Source organism: Sander vitreus, chromosome 4 (assembly GCF_031162955.1).
Source record: "Sander vitreus isolate 19-12246 chromosome 4, sanVit1, whole genome shotgun sequence".
NCBI classification, from domain to species: Eukaryota; Metazoa; Chordata; class Actinopteri; order Perciformes; family Percidae; genus Sander; species Sander vitreus.
In genome coordinates, this window is record NC_135858.1 from 21434296 (window position 1) to 21451554 (window position 17259).

Here is a 17259-nt window from a genome sequence, read left to right on the forward strand (position 1 = left end):
TTCTTTTTCTTTTTCATTAAAGAAGAAGAGGCGAAGGTAACGGGTAAGCTCAACAAGTTTATGCTTGCCTCCTTTCCCAGCATTATTAGGTGTGTCAGGGGTGAATTACTCACACTGTCTCACAGTTGAGAGGGAAATGTTTGACCAGTTACCATGTTGACTGTGTTTTGGAAAACACACAATGACACATATTAAACAGGTGCATTGTGGTCTGATTACAAACATGATAACTGTCTGGTAGGATATAGTTGTTTACAGGAATTCATATTTTTTCCATCTCATAAGTTTTTATTATAGTTATACCTAGTTTACCATGAGTGGTATTTTGTCTTATGTACTTACAATGACAATTCTGATTCTGAAATGCTCATAAAATGCTGTGTCCAACTTTAGATTGGACACGTTAGATACTCATCTAATAAGCTCTTACTCAGAACACTTGCTCAGAGTGGATCCGCTGACAAAAAGGTTTAGGAACATGAATGGGACGTGTGAATTTAATAGCTCACGGCTGCCAAAACAAAGCTCTGCGATGTAACTGACAGAGTGACAACATGAAAGAGAGTCGTGCGAGAAGCGACAGAGCAAATAACTTCCCATCAAAGCCTCAGACACAGGGAGCTTGTTGTCTGAACCGTGTTCAACCTGTCAACAAAGACCTCCACCAGCCTTCTTCAATACCACCAATACCTCCTTTTCTACCACCTTCTCCTCCTGCTATTATCTACTCTCTCAGGGCCAAGCGTACAATAGTAACTGAAGGCAGTTAAAGTCAACTGCTGCGAACGCAGTGAGCCACCAGGTTGACAGGTCTGGTTAAACAGGTTCTGAGGGGAGAGGCTGATACTTGTTTAACTGCTTGGTATGGCACACTGCTACTGCTGCTGATGCCTCTCTAACATGCAGCCTGGCCTTTGTGAAACACTGGCTTTACCTACTGACCTCCAAAACCTATGAGGAGAAATGTCGGGGCAAAACATTTTGTCATGGATTACACATTGATACTCATAAATCCAGCTATGCACAAATGTGTTTCAATCAGGATTGGTTTGTTGTTATGGCTCAGACACAAGCTCCTGAAACACATAGACAGACCACATGAATCAGCAGGAACTGGCTAGGCAAGTGATGATTAAGCAACCTTGCGCCACATGTGAATCCCATCTGCAGTTTTGCGCCATCTCTTTTTCTCACAGTCATCAAAAGAACTGTCATCTGCAGCGTGAAACTTTTTTCCATAAATGAAATACACCTTTAAACACAAAGCAGATCGACACTTTGCATGGGGGCACACCTGCTCTAAAAGCAGGAAATAGAAACGGAGACAAACAAGATTAGGAAGATAAAATATTAAGTGATGGGCTCTTTTCAGTATGTGTCAACAGTTTTTTTTTATGTTTAAACATAACCAAGCCATTTGTCTGCTCTCTGCTGTGCATCTTCGTTTATCACATGATGTACTTTTGAGGTCTCTGCCTTCACTGATCCACACAGCCTTTTGTGAAGCTAAGTGAGAGCAGATAATGATGGCTGCTGTTCCCATTAGTTTGGGGATTTTCCTTTGCTGTTTATTAATAGGAAACTCTTCCAACACATGACTTAACCATCATCTGTGAAATGCTGCTGAAAAGGGGGCTACAGAACAATAGTGCACAAAAAGATATGTGTGCGTTTGTGTGGTTTTTTTTGTGTGGCCTGGGCAACATCACTGACTCACTGAATCAGGCTTGAGTCTTTCATTTTATTTTATTTTTCCTTTTTTTCTTTTTACATATTTTCAAAAAAGTATATCATGCCCACTTCCTAACCTCTACTCAATAAAAAACTAACCCATTTATAAAAGTTAAACACATCATCATAAAAAGTGAAACCATACACCAGAATGATACCATTATTTACACAAGCCCATTAAATTACAACATAAATTAGAAAATATTTACATCCAGGGCAAGACACTGGATAAAATTCTATGTTTGGAATTTAATGTCTAATTAAAAACATTTTAAAAAAAATGGAAATATATTTACACACATTCTCACAACATGCATACACTCTGGCAGGACTGGTGGTGGTAACTTGTTTTTTGTTTTTTTAAATACTAAGAACGATGAATACCTAATGTGGACACAAAAACAACGCTGCCAGGTTTAAAAGATAGAGAAACAATGGAAGCATTGCTATGCCTGTAATCCACATGAACACTTAAGAGGCTGTAAAGTCTCTGGTTTCTGACCAAACACAGACTGACAAACCAAAAATCGTCTTCTCTCATTCAGGCCTACATAAGATTCAAATCATCTTTCATGAACAAAGCACAATAACACTGGAGCCATTTTGAAGTGGTTGTACAAATCAAACACAAAAAAGAAAGAAAATGAAGTGGATTTTCTTCTCTCTCTTTCTCATATAAAAATTGTCCTTTGCAAGTCTATTGAGACACAGGAAATCAGTGGATTTGCCTCCAGACAGAGCGGGGGGGGCTGAGAGGAATTCACAGCCACAGCAACTCATCTTGAAATGATGTCCTCTAGGGAGAGAAAAACAGTATGCACTTTGTGCTTTTCCTCCTCTTGTCAACAGAGAACAGGTCCCATAGCTGTAGCATCAGCACATTGGCATTGTATGGAACAGCATAGTATGATATGGGGTGTTTTACGCCCTCACAAGGTGGGCTCCCATTAGGACCAGTACACAGGCGTTCACCATAGGTACCAACACAGACTGATTCGCAGCTACCTGTGGCAAGTTCTTAGAAATCATCAACTTATTATGAAATAAATTCAACAGTTCACACGCACACACTAACACACAAATTCAGCTCTCAAAATGACAATACTTATCAATCAATATTGATTTTTGAAAAGTCCAAAAAGGGCAGATAGGGCGGAAAGATTAAGGGACTCAAGGGTTCTCAAGTTCATAAGGATTCTCCTTTGAGCTCTCATTTCCTGTGCTTGTCCATTTTGTCGGCAGATTTGCTCCCATTGTCTGAGGATCCCTGGGTGTCGCTACCAGAGCTCAGGTACATCTTGTCCACTTGTTTGAGCGCCTCGTTCAGGTAGTTCTGAAGCGAGGTCATGGCAGCACAGATGGCTGGAGAGCCAAAGCCGTGAGTGATGAGGCTGAAGTGGGTCAGGCAGCCTTGGATTCCAGGCTCCATGATAGGGGCCGGCCGAGAGTTTCCCAGAGGTGAACGGTCCTGAGTAAGCAGATCAGTGAACTCCTTGCAGATTTGCCTGACGGTAGAAAGAATTATGATTTAGAAAGAAAATACTTACATTAACACATGTTAATTGTGATATGAGAGCAAAATCTGCAGGAAATTCAGTCCGCAAATTGCTCCAGTAAACAATGAATACTATATATTGAAAAGATTCTTAATATGGTACATTCCACTTTGCTAGAGGTGTAAAGGCAACCATCCAGACAAGACACTTACTTGGCAGCAAGGAGCATGTTCTTGCGTGAGTTAACCTCGTTGCGTTCCACGTGCGGCCTGCCCAGGTATTCAGCAATTGCCTTTGCAGGGAACTCTGTCTCACACACATAACCAAAGTCTCTTGCTAAATGAACAGCTTCACCTAAGAGAAGAAGAAGAAAACAGACTGTGTAAGAGAAAAGAAAAAAATCACCTTCAAACCCAAGTCGAAGACAGCACTGAAGTTGACACTCGGCTTTAGGTCTCAAACCAAGACTGTATATTTATGAACGAATAAATATTATTATGATTTACACAGACTGCAGATCACTGCATGTCCTCTGGCACAATGGGCAAAGATCAAATAGTAAGCTGGCCGCTCTCAGCAATTTATCAATTCACGGCATTATAGCAGCCCCGTTTTGAACCTGATACACACAAGCATCAATGCGCGTGAAGTGAAGCAGTTGAACTACAGAATAATCAGCTGTGCTCAGTCTTCTAGCTTGAGGGAAGAAGAGCTTGTGAGATGAATATATTTCCATCTTGAGGGTGGTTTGACTTGCATGGTCATAATGGGCTTATGTGGATAAATGCTAGTAGAGAGTGCCCACGGCGCCACCAGCATCGCTTTTTGATAGACACGCACATCACTTGAGGATGCGGCCAGCTATTCAGAAGCACAATCTTTAAGGTCAGCAGGCCCTCCTGGCGAGACGAACACAAGATAACAAGGCTTAATTCAGCTTTGAAGGTCTCTAAATAACACACGCCTCAAGTCATTCTCCTCCACAGAATCATCAGCACATTTATAAAAATGAGGCGTGTAGAGAGGAAAAGATATTTTACGTTATCCCGCGGCCGGTAGAGTGATTAAAGTGATAATGTTTTAATGGTGAAGCGTCAATATCTGTAATTATGACTGATGTTTTAGTATTCAATGCATTGACAAGGGAAGGTGAAGGTATGGTGTTGTGGCATCATTACAACTACGCAACTCCCTGATATTAAATAACTGATGATCTGTGGTCATGTCATACGATGCAGGCATTTCAAGAAAGAATATATCAGACAATGTTTAGCTTACAGTTAACGACTGACGTTCTCACACTAATACAGCGACATTTTAGCCGCTGCAAACAGCAATTACACCTGAGAAGGTGCTATGCGCTAATGAGTGACATGTCATACCTTCTACTAGTGAGGTGAGTAGAGTGACATTGGCTGCCTTTCTTCTTCCTGCAGGCAGGTTGAGCCCAATCTTATCCAGCTTTTCTCTCAGAGACCGACCTCCATTTTTTGACTTGGCTCTGAAGAAGGAGAACACAAAAATACATCTACGTCTATAGTAATTCAGACAGATAATGCAAGGTTACAACTTTTCTCACACAGTGTGTTAAAGTTTGTAGAAAATTGTTAAAGGACCAATCCGGCGCAAAATGAACCTAGGCGCCATCTTGGGAAAACGTTGTGCAACGTGAGCTGAACTGAATGCACGTTGCACGGCGTTCGACTGGTCGTGACTGTTTTCCCAAGATGGCGCCCGCCTGTATAAGTGAACGGTACTGTCTTTCTAAACTATCTTTTTAATAAACTGTCTGTACACTTACAAAGTTCTCAATGCTTTGGTTTACATGTAGGGACCCTCATTATGCTACCGTGGAAGTGTGGTGCTATTTTGAGCCTTGTTAGTAGTATAGAAATAGCGATTTCTTTTTACTTTATCCGTGCCCCGACGACTAGCGTTATGAGGTAATTAGCGGTTTGCGAAAAAACTGGTCACATTCAATTAGCATGAAAACAAATCCCAGAGAACAGTGAACTCGGTACACGTGTTATTAACCCCAAGGTTTATTCGGATTTGTCCTTTAATGGAGGCTTAAGAAATTAATATGGCATTTTCCAATCTCTTCACACATTATTTTCCTTTGATTAGTGTCTGCTTAAGGGCATTTGAACCATAAATAAGGAGGAACAAACTAAATGGATTTGTATGATTGTATTATTGTGTTTCAGCTAAGATCCAGATATCGCAGAACATACTGCAGACATAATGTCAGAGGCCTTGCACTCACTCCTGCAGAAGGTCTCTTTTGGGACTCTTGAAAACAAATAAATCATACAAACAGGCTCTCCTGACCCAAAAAACACTAACACAATTAATGCTTTCACTCAAAAAAAGCATAGCAGAGAAATCACTCGTACGCACTTTTGCAGAAACACTTCCCACTTGCAAAGGCCGATTTATTTTTACGCATGACTTGAGGGCAGCTCTCCCTCTCCATGGCGGGTGAGAGCGGCAGCATCTTTAGGGATGTATGAGTGCCCCCAACCCCTCATCCCCCTCATCCCCCTCATCCCTTTCTCCCCCCTGTCCCTCTGCTAACGATCCCCCTCCTAGTGCTATATGACCTACTTAAAAATGTCTGTGATTGTGCATGTGTGTGTTGGTGTGTGTATGTGTGTGCATGTCAGCATTAACACAGGCACATGGGAAGTGGCAAACGTGCACTCCAAGCACAAAATGCTCCGGTCAGGGGTGTTGAGTACATACCGTAACCTCACAGTCCCTCAACAGACTGCCACACTAACATATGTGCCATAAGGTCAACTGTGCTGCCACGGATAAACCTACAACCCCTGACAAACAAACAAATGCACACACCCACAGAGTCTTTAGATTGGTACTAACCGTGTTGATGTAACCTATCCCCAAAAGAGAGCAGAGAACCAAAATTGCAGACCAGACAAAGAATGTCATGAACCTCACGCAAAAAAACTGATGAGCCAGAGCAACTGAGCCAAGCTGTGCTTTTAGAAAAGCCTTTCCCATGGGCTGCTGAGCTTTAGTCTACAGATCCCTAGAGCTGCAACTCCTCAGTTTGATGATTATTCATATCTGAGGCAATCAAACAACATTATCAAAAGCTTGTAGAATACAGATATATTGATAAAAACCAAGGAAAATATGTTGTTTGTATATTTGGGTTAGATTCCCTTATTTTTTATTAATCAGTGCTACTGTATTCCTGCGTTATGTTGAAGAACAACACCAGGGAAATATTAAATCCAGCTTGCTGTCATGTTGAATGAATCTGAGCTCTGACCTGCGTAAAACCCCTCCCAGGAGTGATGCGTTGAGGCACTCTGGGGGTGACAGACGTCTCTGGACCTCAGCCACGGTAACCTTGTACTTGGATGTGGAGCTCAGCAAGGATAGACGGCCCGGCACGGAGCAGAATACCTCTGTGGGGTTTGATACCATGCCCAGCAGGGACTCTTTCTGGAAAGGTAGACCCAGCGCGTTGCCTTTGGGTAGAGAGACAGGCCCTGGAGGGTGAGGAGAAAAAAAATGTGGGTAAGCTGAAGAGTGAAGAACAACAAAAGAAAGGCAAAAATATTCTGGTTGTGCAACAGAATTTGTTTATATATGCACTTTTCCTGTGTATGTACATAAGCTCTAATCATCATAATCCTCTCTGTGCAACAGGGAATCTGGGTGTTCTTGTACGTAATCACAAGGAAGAGTATGTATGCAGCTCTGCACGGCTGAGAAAACCAGTGTAGGAAAGGAGCTGTAAGAAAGACTTTTGGAATATTGTGTGGTTTCCCAAACATTGGATGCCTGATGTTTAAAGAACTAAAATGCACTCATGCCAAACACCATCCATAAGCAGGTATACACATACAGCCTGCCCCTCATCTAAGCCACAGAGATACATCTCGGTACTGTTTATTATTTGGTCTCAAAGGCTTTAAGTATTCTAAGCAAGGTGTGTGTGTTTTGTGCTGGTTCTCAATTTAGACAAAGTTTTTAACCCCCCACAGAAGCACTGACAGTCATCGGACAAACAAAACAGTACAGCACACTACACAACATAGCTATCTTCATCCTCACCCGCAAGAATGCCCCCCTGATAATAAGTCCTCTGTAAGCGATCAAGGTTCCTGCCACCTCGTAGTCCTAATACTGAGACAAAAATCACAGAGTCACGTGAGTGCTTTTAGGCTCCTTTGGGGCACATGGCTGGGAAACCTAGTTTGCCTATAGTATGTCCTTGAGCATGCGAACAATATAATGAGCCATCACTTTTTTCCGTAACAAATGGAGACTGGCTGGTTTATTGTGCTGTGTAAATGGCTTTCAGCATTTAACTATGCATTGTAATATTATAACACGTTCTACTATAATGCTTTCGAGAAAAAAAAACCCACTGTATTCACTGTAAAATATCACATAAATGTTAAATTAACCACACCACTGTGATAATGGTTGGGGATGATAATGAGAAAACTCAAGCATGAAGAAAAACCTGTACTTGCACAAATATTATATCATAGTTTTAGAGTTTTTTACAGAATGTAATGAATGAATGAATTAATTAATCTGTCTCTCTATCTATCTATCTATCCATCTATTTACCTATCTATCTATGGTTTAAAAAAAAGGTAGAAAGCTAAGCAGTAGAATAATGTTGCTCAAGCTGATCTTTCTCAACTCAAAGTCAGTTTGATAAAGCCTGGTGACAAAACAGCGGGAATAAGTTCTCCCTCAAAACAGTTCATGTCCCGACAAATAACTAAACTGTCCTTCACATGCAAGCCTAATGCCACACCCTGCCAAAAACTGGATCTGCAGAGCTTAACACTGCTTCAAGATCAACTCATAATTTTTCTGTTAACATGAACTGAAGAAAGCTGCAATTGCAAGCTTAACCAGCCTAAAGATATGATCCAAAGCTTTCCTCTTTTCTCACTGTCAACACCGAGGTTCTGAGATTGCTCAATTTTCATCGTTTTTGAAAGGGATCAGTTTTTCCCCACTGGGCATCCATTCAAGCACCTTCACCGACAGAATAGGCTAAGGATCACATCAAGCTTAGATGAGTGCATCTCATGGCTACGAGGATTATCAGTGTATGCAGTGCATGTACACATACAAGACTTCTCCTTTGCTGTACTCTCAAACTCAGTGCCCCGACATGTAACTATATAAGTAATTGTTATGACAATTCCAAATATGTAAAGAGTAAAAATAAATACTGTCCTTGCAGTAAATTTCCAGCCCCTGCCAGTAATTACCGTATCTTTATTTGGTTTCACAAAGGCACATGTACCCCAGGCAGCACTTTCCAAAACTTGTTTTTCCTTTTCTTTTCAAATTAACAGAACTGCAGTTCTTTGGGACTGAAGATTAGTCATAAACATGCAATAAACTCACCTTTTTTGATGACTGTCTGATCTGCCATAATAATACTGTGGTCATCTACATGCTGATAAAAAAATAGAACAGAACAGAAGCAGCCATAAGCAATCATATGCATTGTTTAAAAAAAACCCCACCAATGACAGACATAGCAAGCTGAAATTAATTTCTTTCCAAATATATATTTAAATATATATATTCATGTAAACCAAAGAAAGATAAAATAGCTATTTCCAATATTAAAATCCAATAATATATATTGTACATCTTTGCTATAGTGTCTTTTTATTGTAATATTTATATTCTTCATTTATATTCTTGACTGTTGCAGTACTTTGCTCTATTGTTTATTCCCTTTGCATATGTTTATTCCCTTTGCATATGTTTATTATATGCTCCAAACACACCAAGACAAATTCCATGCAAGTGAAAACTTACTTTAGCAGTAAATATCATTCATGACACACACGATTCTGATTTTGAATATGGAATGGCAGCTATATTGAGTTGATAGTGGTGATCTTTGATTGTATTTTTAATCGCATATGTGATCTAGGCTACAGTTACCTAAGGAATTAGTTTTAGCTTTATATTATAGAATACTTATCATAAAATGTATTAGGATATTTGGCTGCCTTTGTCAATAAGTAAACACACACATGCAACAATCACGCACACACACCTTAGCGACCTCCTCACACCGTATCTTCTAAAGTGCAATTTCAAGTAATTTATCGCAATCAAATCCACTCACTTGAACATCCTCCAGTCCGTGTCCCATATCGTGCATCCCCATGTTATCACCAATAACCGACGACTCTATGCTGTGCACGTGTGGGGGCAGCAGCTCCGGCCGGCGGAAACCTTCCCTCCTCACCCCGGACGAGCCTTCCAGGCCGAGGATTTGACTCGCCAGTCCGCTCCTCCCGTGCGCACCGAGCCCCTCCTGGCCCTGCCGACCGGGCCATTGCTGCTGGTTCGACGACGGCGACTGGTGTATGGAGTTGATGTTGAAAGGGTCGCCGAGGTGTGAGTAGGGGTCACTGGACTGCTGGTAGGAGATGGGCTGGTAGGGAGGCGGGAAGTACGGGGGCTGGAAGTCCGAACTGGCCGAGTGTGAGAGGGAGGGGGACGGGCTGTAGAGGTGCTGACTGACCGCTGGCAGGTGAGGCAGCCGGGGGTTCCCATTGCTGTTGCCGTCGTGCCTTTCCTGTGGGACGGAAGAGACAGGTCAAGCGAAAAAGCTGACAACAACATGGCAGGTTAGGTGACATTTGTCTATCAAGGGAATCAAGTGTCTGTTGCCCACTGGCATCATGTCAACTGAAGATAAGAGAAATGATACCTACATTTAATATTAACGTAGGCTATATACTGTATTATAGGAAATAAAGATGCTTTATTATTTCAATTTAATTGGGAATTGAAATTATATGAGAATGTTCTCATGTGTGAGTAGGCTAATAAAAAAGTCTATAACCTTCTACTTTTGGAAAATAACCGTTTTAAATTCTTATTAGGCTATTATTAGACTTAGGGTATTATTATTAGTATTATTATTATTAGTAGGGTATTATTATTAATAGCATAATTAGGCTAGTGTTATTATGTAGAAAGTACTGTTGTCGATGTTGTCGTCATCGAAATAGCCCAATGGTTATTTATTCTGAAAATTGAGTCTTGCTTTCACAATAGGCGTCTCAACTTTTTTTCAAAATTGACTTTTTAGCAGTTTTTGTCCTTGTCGCCTGTTATGCTGGCCGTTTATGATTTCAATGTTTATCTTCCTTTATTTTATCATTAACGTATGGTAAAATCAACCTATAGTCACTGTTGTTGAATGGCAAACTTCTGTTCGATGTTAAAGGCACTTATCCCTCCTTTTGTAACTCTATCGAAACTCACCTCACAGTCATCCTCATACTTCACGTTGTCGGCTAATTTCCACAACATTCTGACAGAGAAAAAGGCTCTCTGTTATAAAAAAAAAAAAAAGGGTAAAAGAAAAAGAAAAAAATCGTGTCGCCTGCGAGTTAATCCAGGTATGAGAAAGCACAGAGCTTCCTGGTGATCATGAACCACCTTGTTCTTCAGCTGCGGCGAAGAGGCGAAGTTACGGCTGAAGGCTGAAGGGGCGATCTGACCGACCGACTGACTATCCAGCCACACATAAGAGTTTCCAACAGCCACTATGAGAGAAAATAATCGTTGTCAAGCAATATTCCCCCCCCCTGTCCGTTCAATGTGTTATGGAGTTCTGTTGTGGAAGTGGGCGAAAACGGTGCATATAAGAAACTTGACTCCCTCTTATGGACAAAAAAAGCGATGTTCAGTCTTATTGGTGCACCCCTGAGCACTGTACTATATCTGCACAGCCGCTCCGAGGGGGCGTCACCCTGCACGATGATGTCACTGAAAAAGTAAAATGAAAATATTGCTGATTGGCGGGACAACGGCCCAATCAGAATTCTGTCCGTCTGTACAGTGTCAGGCTTCTAAACCGATACTTTAGAGTACACTTTTCGTGGCGTACAGTGAGAGAATGATCTTACAACCTACTAGTTTGTTTTAATGTTTTTTGTTTGTTTGTTTGTTTTCATCTCCTCAAGCCCCATCAGTAACTTGAAGACAGGACGTTTAAATGTATAGGACACCTGCAGCCTCTGTTTTAGGGTTATATTCCTTATAGACATAGGCTACGAGATGATGATATAAAAAGAGATTCAAAAGTTCTATAAATATTACTCCAATTAGGGGAACAACTCATTTCCACTTGTTGCTGAGTCGAAATCATACATCTTTAATTACAATTGGTAGGCTACAATTTGTGTCAGAAACAACACAACTCGGTTTAAGTAGCCTAATGTTGGAAAGACGGGTTGCTAGGTTACTGAGTACCTTATTGTGAGGTTTTGACACCTCAGTTGAATGCCTCTCCGCCAATCATAACTAGTGCTCGGTTCGAGATGAATTTCGATGGGGTTCTTAACGATGATTAAAAGACAAGCGGCAAGTTCTGTTTATTAAAAAAATGTAAAAATACATTTGTTTTACAGAGTTTTTAAATAGGTTAATAAAACCTATTAGCCTAATTGTATTACTGATGTAGGGCCTACCAATGTAAACAACTGCAGTTATTAAGCCTTATTAAGTCTTTTTAATTGCACTTAATCACGCCAAATTGCAGGCTATTTTGATCATAATTCTTGTTTTAAAATAATAATAACAATAAGGATTATATTATTATAATTGTTATTATTATTATTCGCAGTGGTTTGTATTTACTGTTGTAGAAGTAGAAGTAGCCTATAGTAGAATAGACTTAATAAGATTGCTTTTTACTGATTTGCAGCTCAAAAATTACCCAGATATTAAGATAATACATCACCGATTTGAATGCATAACTACAATAACAGTCATTCAAATAAACCCATGACACTGTGCGGGGTTTCACAGTGGTGGTTAAGTGCTTGTTTCAAACCGCAATAAGCCCGAGGGTTTAGCAGCATCTTTCTCTCAACATACCTGTAAAGCTGAAAGGATCTCAACAAACAATTCTTTCTTAACTTCATTTACATCTTTGGTGGAGCTTTGTAATGTCCAAAACAAGGCTGCTTTGGAGCTTTGATATGCATCAAAACCCAAAGTGAAGACAAAAGAAGCCCCCCCCTTTCAACTCTCTATTATTTTGTTACGTTTTATTCTATTTTTCTATTCTATTTAAACTACTTTCAAATTCAGCATTATAAAATATCTCTTTCCTCAAAAGAAAACAGGCCTACTGTCCATTATCTGGAGTCATTTCATTCATTGGTTTTGTATCATTTGACGAGTAGCCTACTAAATGTCATATTATAATTTGTGAGATTAATGGACAGAGCTTTGTCTTTTAGGATAAACAGTCTGTGGCGTCCGCGCACCCAAGCTGTGATGATCGGCTGTGCATGGGAACAACAGGACGTGGACGGCTAAGGATTATCTCTTTTTGCGTGTTGGTCCTTTGCTTGTTGTGATGCGAAGCAGAAGTGAAATGCGCGCTGATTAAATGTTATTTTACGTTGGAAGATACCCAGAGCAGACTTAAAGGGAGTTAGTCACGCTTGGCCAGGCGGTGATGTTTTGAACCAATCTGATGCTCATCTTGTCATTTTAATGACAGTCCAATGCAGTGACAACCGGATCATCGGATGTCAGGTGTAAAGATTAACTGGATCCATGCCCGGACAAATGAAAAAAAATGTCACACAAATCAATGAGGGAGTTCTGCTTAGTGATTTTTCAACTGGTTAGATACTGTCCATATATAGACTAATATAATAAATTAGCCTGTTTTAAAGCTGACTTAATAAATCCCATTTAAATCCAAGAATCTCCTTTTATTAGCCTATACTGAATGCCAACACCACATAGGCCTAGCCTATAATGAGCAGTACAATGATATTCAGGTTATATTCATATAGGCTACTGTAAAGCAGCCTATTATATTGTGTGACCTATATTTCGTTATATAGAGTATATTTGAAGTGGTATAGTGACTTTGACTGCACTTGATTCCATTATGATATCCATCTGTTCCTGAAGGACTCGTGTAGCCTAGCCTATAATTCAATAAAATAAATTGTGTATTTCATTTTTTTAAAACAACATCACTGGTCTGTAATGCAGTAGCCTCAAACCAAATTCGGCTACTCGAAGTTTTTGAGAGAATAAAATCTTTGGCCTTATTGGCATTAATCATGGGTTATTCAAAAGTGCATACGGCACTGCGCGGTTACGAACAGGTGATTATGGTGTAAAGTAATAAAATAAATATAGGCCTAGGCTCAGCAGCAAAAGCGATAAACATGACGCAGGTTGGGTTAAACTATGTCAGCTGTAAGACAAAAACACTCAAGCGAACTCACCCTCCAGTCTATTCTCTCCAGTACAGACATCTGCCAGGCTCCAGTCACAGCAATCCCACTGAGACGCAGCGAGGGACTGAAATCATGAGAGCTTTACGTTGCCAACTTCACCTGACTATCGTGCAGTGCGCATGCGCCATCCATTGTAATACACCTGAATGAGATAAATCAAAACAATCTATCTATAGTTCCTCGATGAAAACCCGCATTTGTGATGTTTTCAATAAAGAAACGTGTAAAGTAAGTATTAAAATCGATTAAGGTGCATGAGAAAAGGCACACATGCATTCAAAACTATTATATCTTTTTTTAAATAAAGTAAACTGAATATACGACTCACATGATTAGACCTATAACCGGGATGGAATTATTGTTAATCTCATAATTATATGCTGTTGTTGATTAAAAAAGAAACAATGTCATAAAGTGTAAGAAAAGGTGAAAAAAAGACGTGGGGAAATTTCAAGCTGAGGTAATTCCATCCCGAAAGCCACATCGCCCCAGGCTGACCAAGAATCTGCTTTCAAAAGCCACTGAACTTTTTAAGGCCTAAAATGGCTCTTGTTATCTGATCTCCCAAATACTTTAGCTTAAACTAATGAACAGATCAAAGTGTCTTCCTATGTGGTTGAGAATGTAGCTTAGGCTACATATCTTGTTCTGAGAAAAATAGCCTTACCTTTCTGATCTGCAGTCCGGACACCTGCCAAAGCCTCGTTAAACAATACGCTTTTATTAAATAATTAGGAAATATGATGGAAACAACTTTGCATGTCTTTTATTATTTTTTTCAAGATATTTTAATTCCCATTTCCAATGTCTGTGAATCGTATGACTTAATTGCAAATGACCAGCTGTGTGAATTATTTTGTGTTTCTTGAAAAAAACATAATTGGACAATTGAGCTACATAAAACTAGGCTATAGGTCTTTGATTTCCAACTTTATTTGAATTCCAGATATGTATGCTATATATATGGTCTTTATGAATTGTGTATACATGTTATTGAAATTTAAAGATGCGTTCAATAACGGTAAATCCCATAATTAGCCTATCTCTGTCTTTTTTTTTTTTTTTTTTTTTTTGTCCAAAACAATTCGCTCCTGCAGGGTTTGGCAAATATCTACTCACATTAGAAAATGGTTCTCAACGCTCCCAAAATCATGGGGCAAGATAAAGCCAATTATGTGCTTTGACAATATGCTACTGGAATATATAAAACAAACGAAATGGCTAAAGGGCTGTTAGAAAATGCATCTGCCTTTGCTTCGAAGCAAAGACAAACCTTTGGTTACTAACAAAAAATGTAAAAAAATTAAAAATGTGATATGAGCTTAATGTGGTTCTTATTATTGATGAATTATTTCTTTGTAAACCACCTATGCAATTATTTAAAGTGCGCCGAAATATATTATAAATCAACAACCAACAGAACATGTCGTAGACTGCTGCTGGATGAAGACAAGAGGACGCAGTGTTTATTTAAATTTTTAGCCACAATGACTGGATTATTTATAGTGTAACTTACATTTAATGAGAAGCAGGCAGACTCCCCTTTGTATGTTTTGTTTTTTTTACCCTGCGACAACAGTACAAAGGGTCTGTAAACTCCAAAGACGACTCTGCTGCCGCCTTGTGGCTGCAACCTCACATCACCACAGAGCTAACCTCAACCAACCTTTTTGTTCGAGAAGGATCAGTATTACTTTTGATCGAGTTTTTCTGAACTCATATAGACAGTAAAATATTCATATAGGCGTATCCAGTGGTGTACATTTACTCTTTTTCACATCACACTTGTGCAATTTGCATACAGTATTGGACCAGGATTGGATTTAAACTGAGATTTAAGGTGAGCAGAAACGTCAGCAGATCAATGTGAAAACAGCTTTCTAGTGTTAAACTCTGCACAAACGTCATTCTGCACAGCAAAGGTTAAATATTCAAGTGACGTTAAAAGGAGACAAAGGCTAAATTACTGAAGAAAAAGATGTTGTTAGGCTACTTCCTGTACTATGGGGATATCTGATTGGAAGCTGCCGTTTTGATCTCCTGTATCATTAGAAGACATTAGTGGGCATCTGCACAAGACCATAACGTACAGTTGTGTTCAGAATAATAGCAGTGTGTTTAAAAAAGTGAATAATGCTCAAAATCCTTAGAATAGCTTTTACTTCCAGAATATCAACGTATTGGGAACACTGCACATTCAATTCCAAATCAAAACATGACCAAAATTGATCATGTTTGTGTTATACCTTTACAGAAAGTGAAGAAAAAGGAATATTAGGCTGTTAAAAAAATAGCAGTATTTTCATTTTTCTTTACAAACTCAAACATTTACTGTGTAAACTAAAACATGTCTCAAATATATAAATATTTAGTTGCATAACCATTATTTCTGAGAACTGCTTCACCAACTTCTGGCACCTGTGAACAGGTATTCCAGCCCAGGACAATTGAACTACATTCCACAATTACTCTGTATTACTGGGTTTTGCCTCAGAAACAGCATTTTCTATGTCACCCCACAAGTTTTCTATGGGATTAAGGTCTGGGGATTGGGTTGGCCACTCCATAACATCAATCTTGTTCATCTGGAACCAAGACTTTCCTCGCGTGTGTTTTGGGTCATTGTCTTGTTGAAAAGACCCATTTCAAAGGCATTTCCTCTTCAGCATAAGGCAACATGACCTCTTCAAGTATTTTGATGTATTGAAACTGATCCATGATCCCTGGTATGCGATAAATAGGCCCAACACCACAGTATGAGAAACATCCCCATAACATGAGTTTTGCACCACCATGCTTTACTGTCTTCACAGTGTACTGTGGCTTGAATTGCATGGGGGTCGTCGGACAAACTGTCTGCGGCCCCAAGACCCAAAAAAAACAATTTTGCTCTCATCAGTCCACTGAATGTTGCCCCATTTCTCCTTTGGCCAGTCAATGTGTCCTTTGGACGGGGGCTTCTAGCTGATAGCTTTGCTTCACATAGCCTTCTTCTGATCGTAACAGTACTCACAGGTAACTTTAAGTCTTCTTTGATTTTCCTGGAGCTGGTCATTGGTTGAACCTTTGCCATTTTGGCTATTCTTCGATCCATTCGAATGGTAGTTGACCCTTTTTTCCCCAAGTCGTTCAGGCTTTGGATGTCATTTCAAGGCATTTGAAATCATTTTGGCTCATCAGCCTATAATTTTCTGCACTTCTTTATATGTTTTCCCCTCTCCAATCAACATTTTAATCAAAGTCTGCGATTCCTCAGAGCAATTTCTGGAATGACCCATGTTGATGAGTATTTCAGTGTGAAATGCACTATAACCAGCATGCGCAACATTTGCTTCCTTCCTTCCTTAAATATGGGCCATAATTGATACCAGTTTCTTCACAGAATCAATCACCTCACTAATTGAACACAACACTGCTATTATTTTGAACATGCCCCTTTCAATTACAGATTCAATTACACAGAATGAGCAGCATGCTTGTCATGACTGTTGGGTCTGTTGGTTTTCTATGACTCTACAACACTTACTATTAAATTATTTGCCATGTAGAAATATCACTTCTACCAAAAAGATTGATTTATGAGGTTAGTGATGTTGGACTGCTATTATTTTGAACACAACTGTATGTGTGGTAGCAACCAAGCAACAGGACAAAGTCTGTTTCAGTAATATTTATGGAGCTAGAAGGTGCCAGCTGGGTGCCCTAATCAACACCCTGAC

General features: G+C 39.7%; 1 protein-coding gene across 2 annotated transcripts; it reads right to left on the reverse strand.

The window, feature by feature from the left end:
* Positions 1-1727: 1727 nt before the first annotated feature.
* tfap2c (transcription factor AP-2 gamma (activating enhancer binding protein 2 gamma)) lies at positions 1728-10970 on the reverse strand. 2 transcript variants are annotated; one of them, XM_078248984.1, is made up of 8 exons: positions 10530-10970; positions 9379-9834; positions 8640-8691; positions 7317-7388; positions 6526-6748; positions 4610-4728; positions 3440-3581; positions 1728-3236 (listed from the first exon to the last, which is right to left on the reverse strand). In XM_078248984.1, exons 1-8 carry the CDS (start codon positions 10575-10577, stop codon positions 2942-2944), a joined length of 1407 nt encoding a protein of 468 aa, XP_078105110.1. In that variant the 5' UTR covers positions 10578-10970; the 3' UTR covers positions 1728-2941. The 2 variants fall into 2 exon arrangements, with proteins under 2 accessions (XP_078105110.1, XP_078105111.1); XM_078248985.1 differs by lacking the exon at positions 7317-7388 and having other exon boundaries at positions 10530-10969.
* Between the last annotated feature and the right edge of the window lie 6289 nt (positions 10971-17259).

Bases quoted from the DNA above. Each gene is read 5' to 3' on its own strand.
- tfap2c (XM_078248984.1), bottom strand. From the start codon at position 10,577: ATGTTGTGGAAATTAGCCGACAACGTGAAGTATGAGGATGACTGTGAG. The intron at 8,692-9,378 runs GTGAGTGGATTT...TTTTTTTATCAG, and splicing joins ACGGACTGGAGGATGTTCAA to CATGTAGATGACCACAGTAT. The intron at 7,389-8,639 runs GTGAGTTTATTG...TTTTTGTCTCAG, and splicing joins TCAGACAGTCATCAAAAAAG to TATTAGGACTACGAGGTGGC.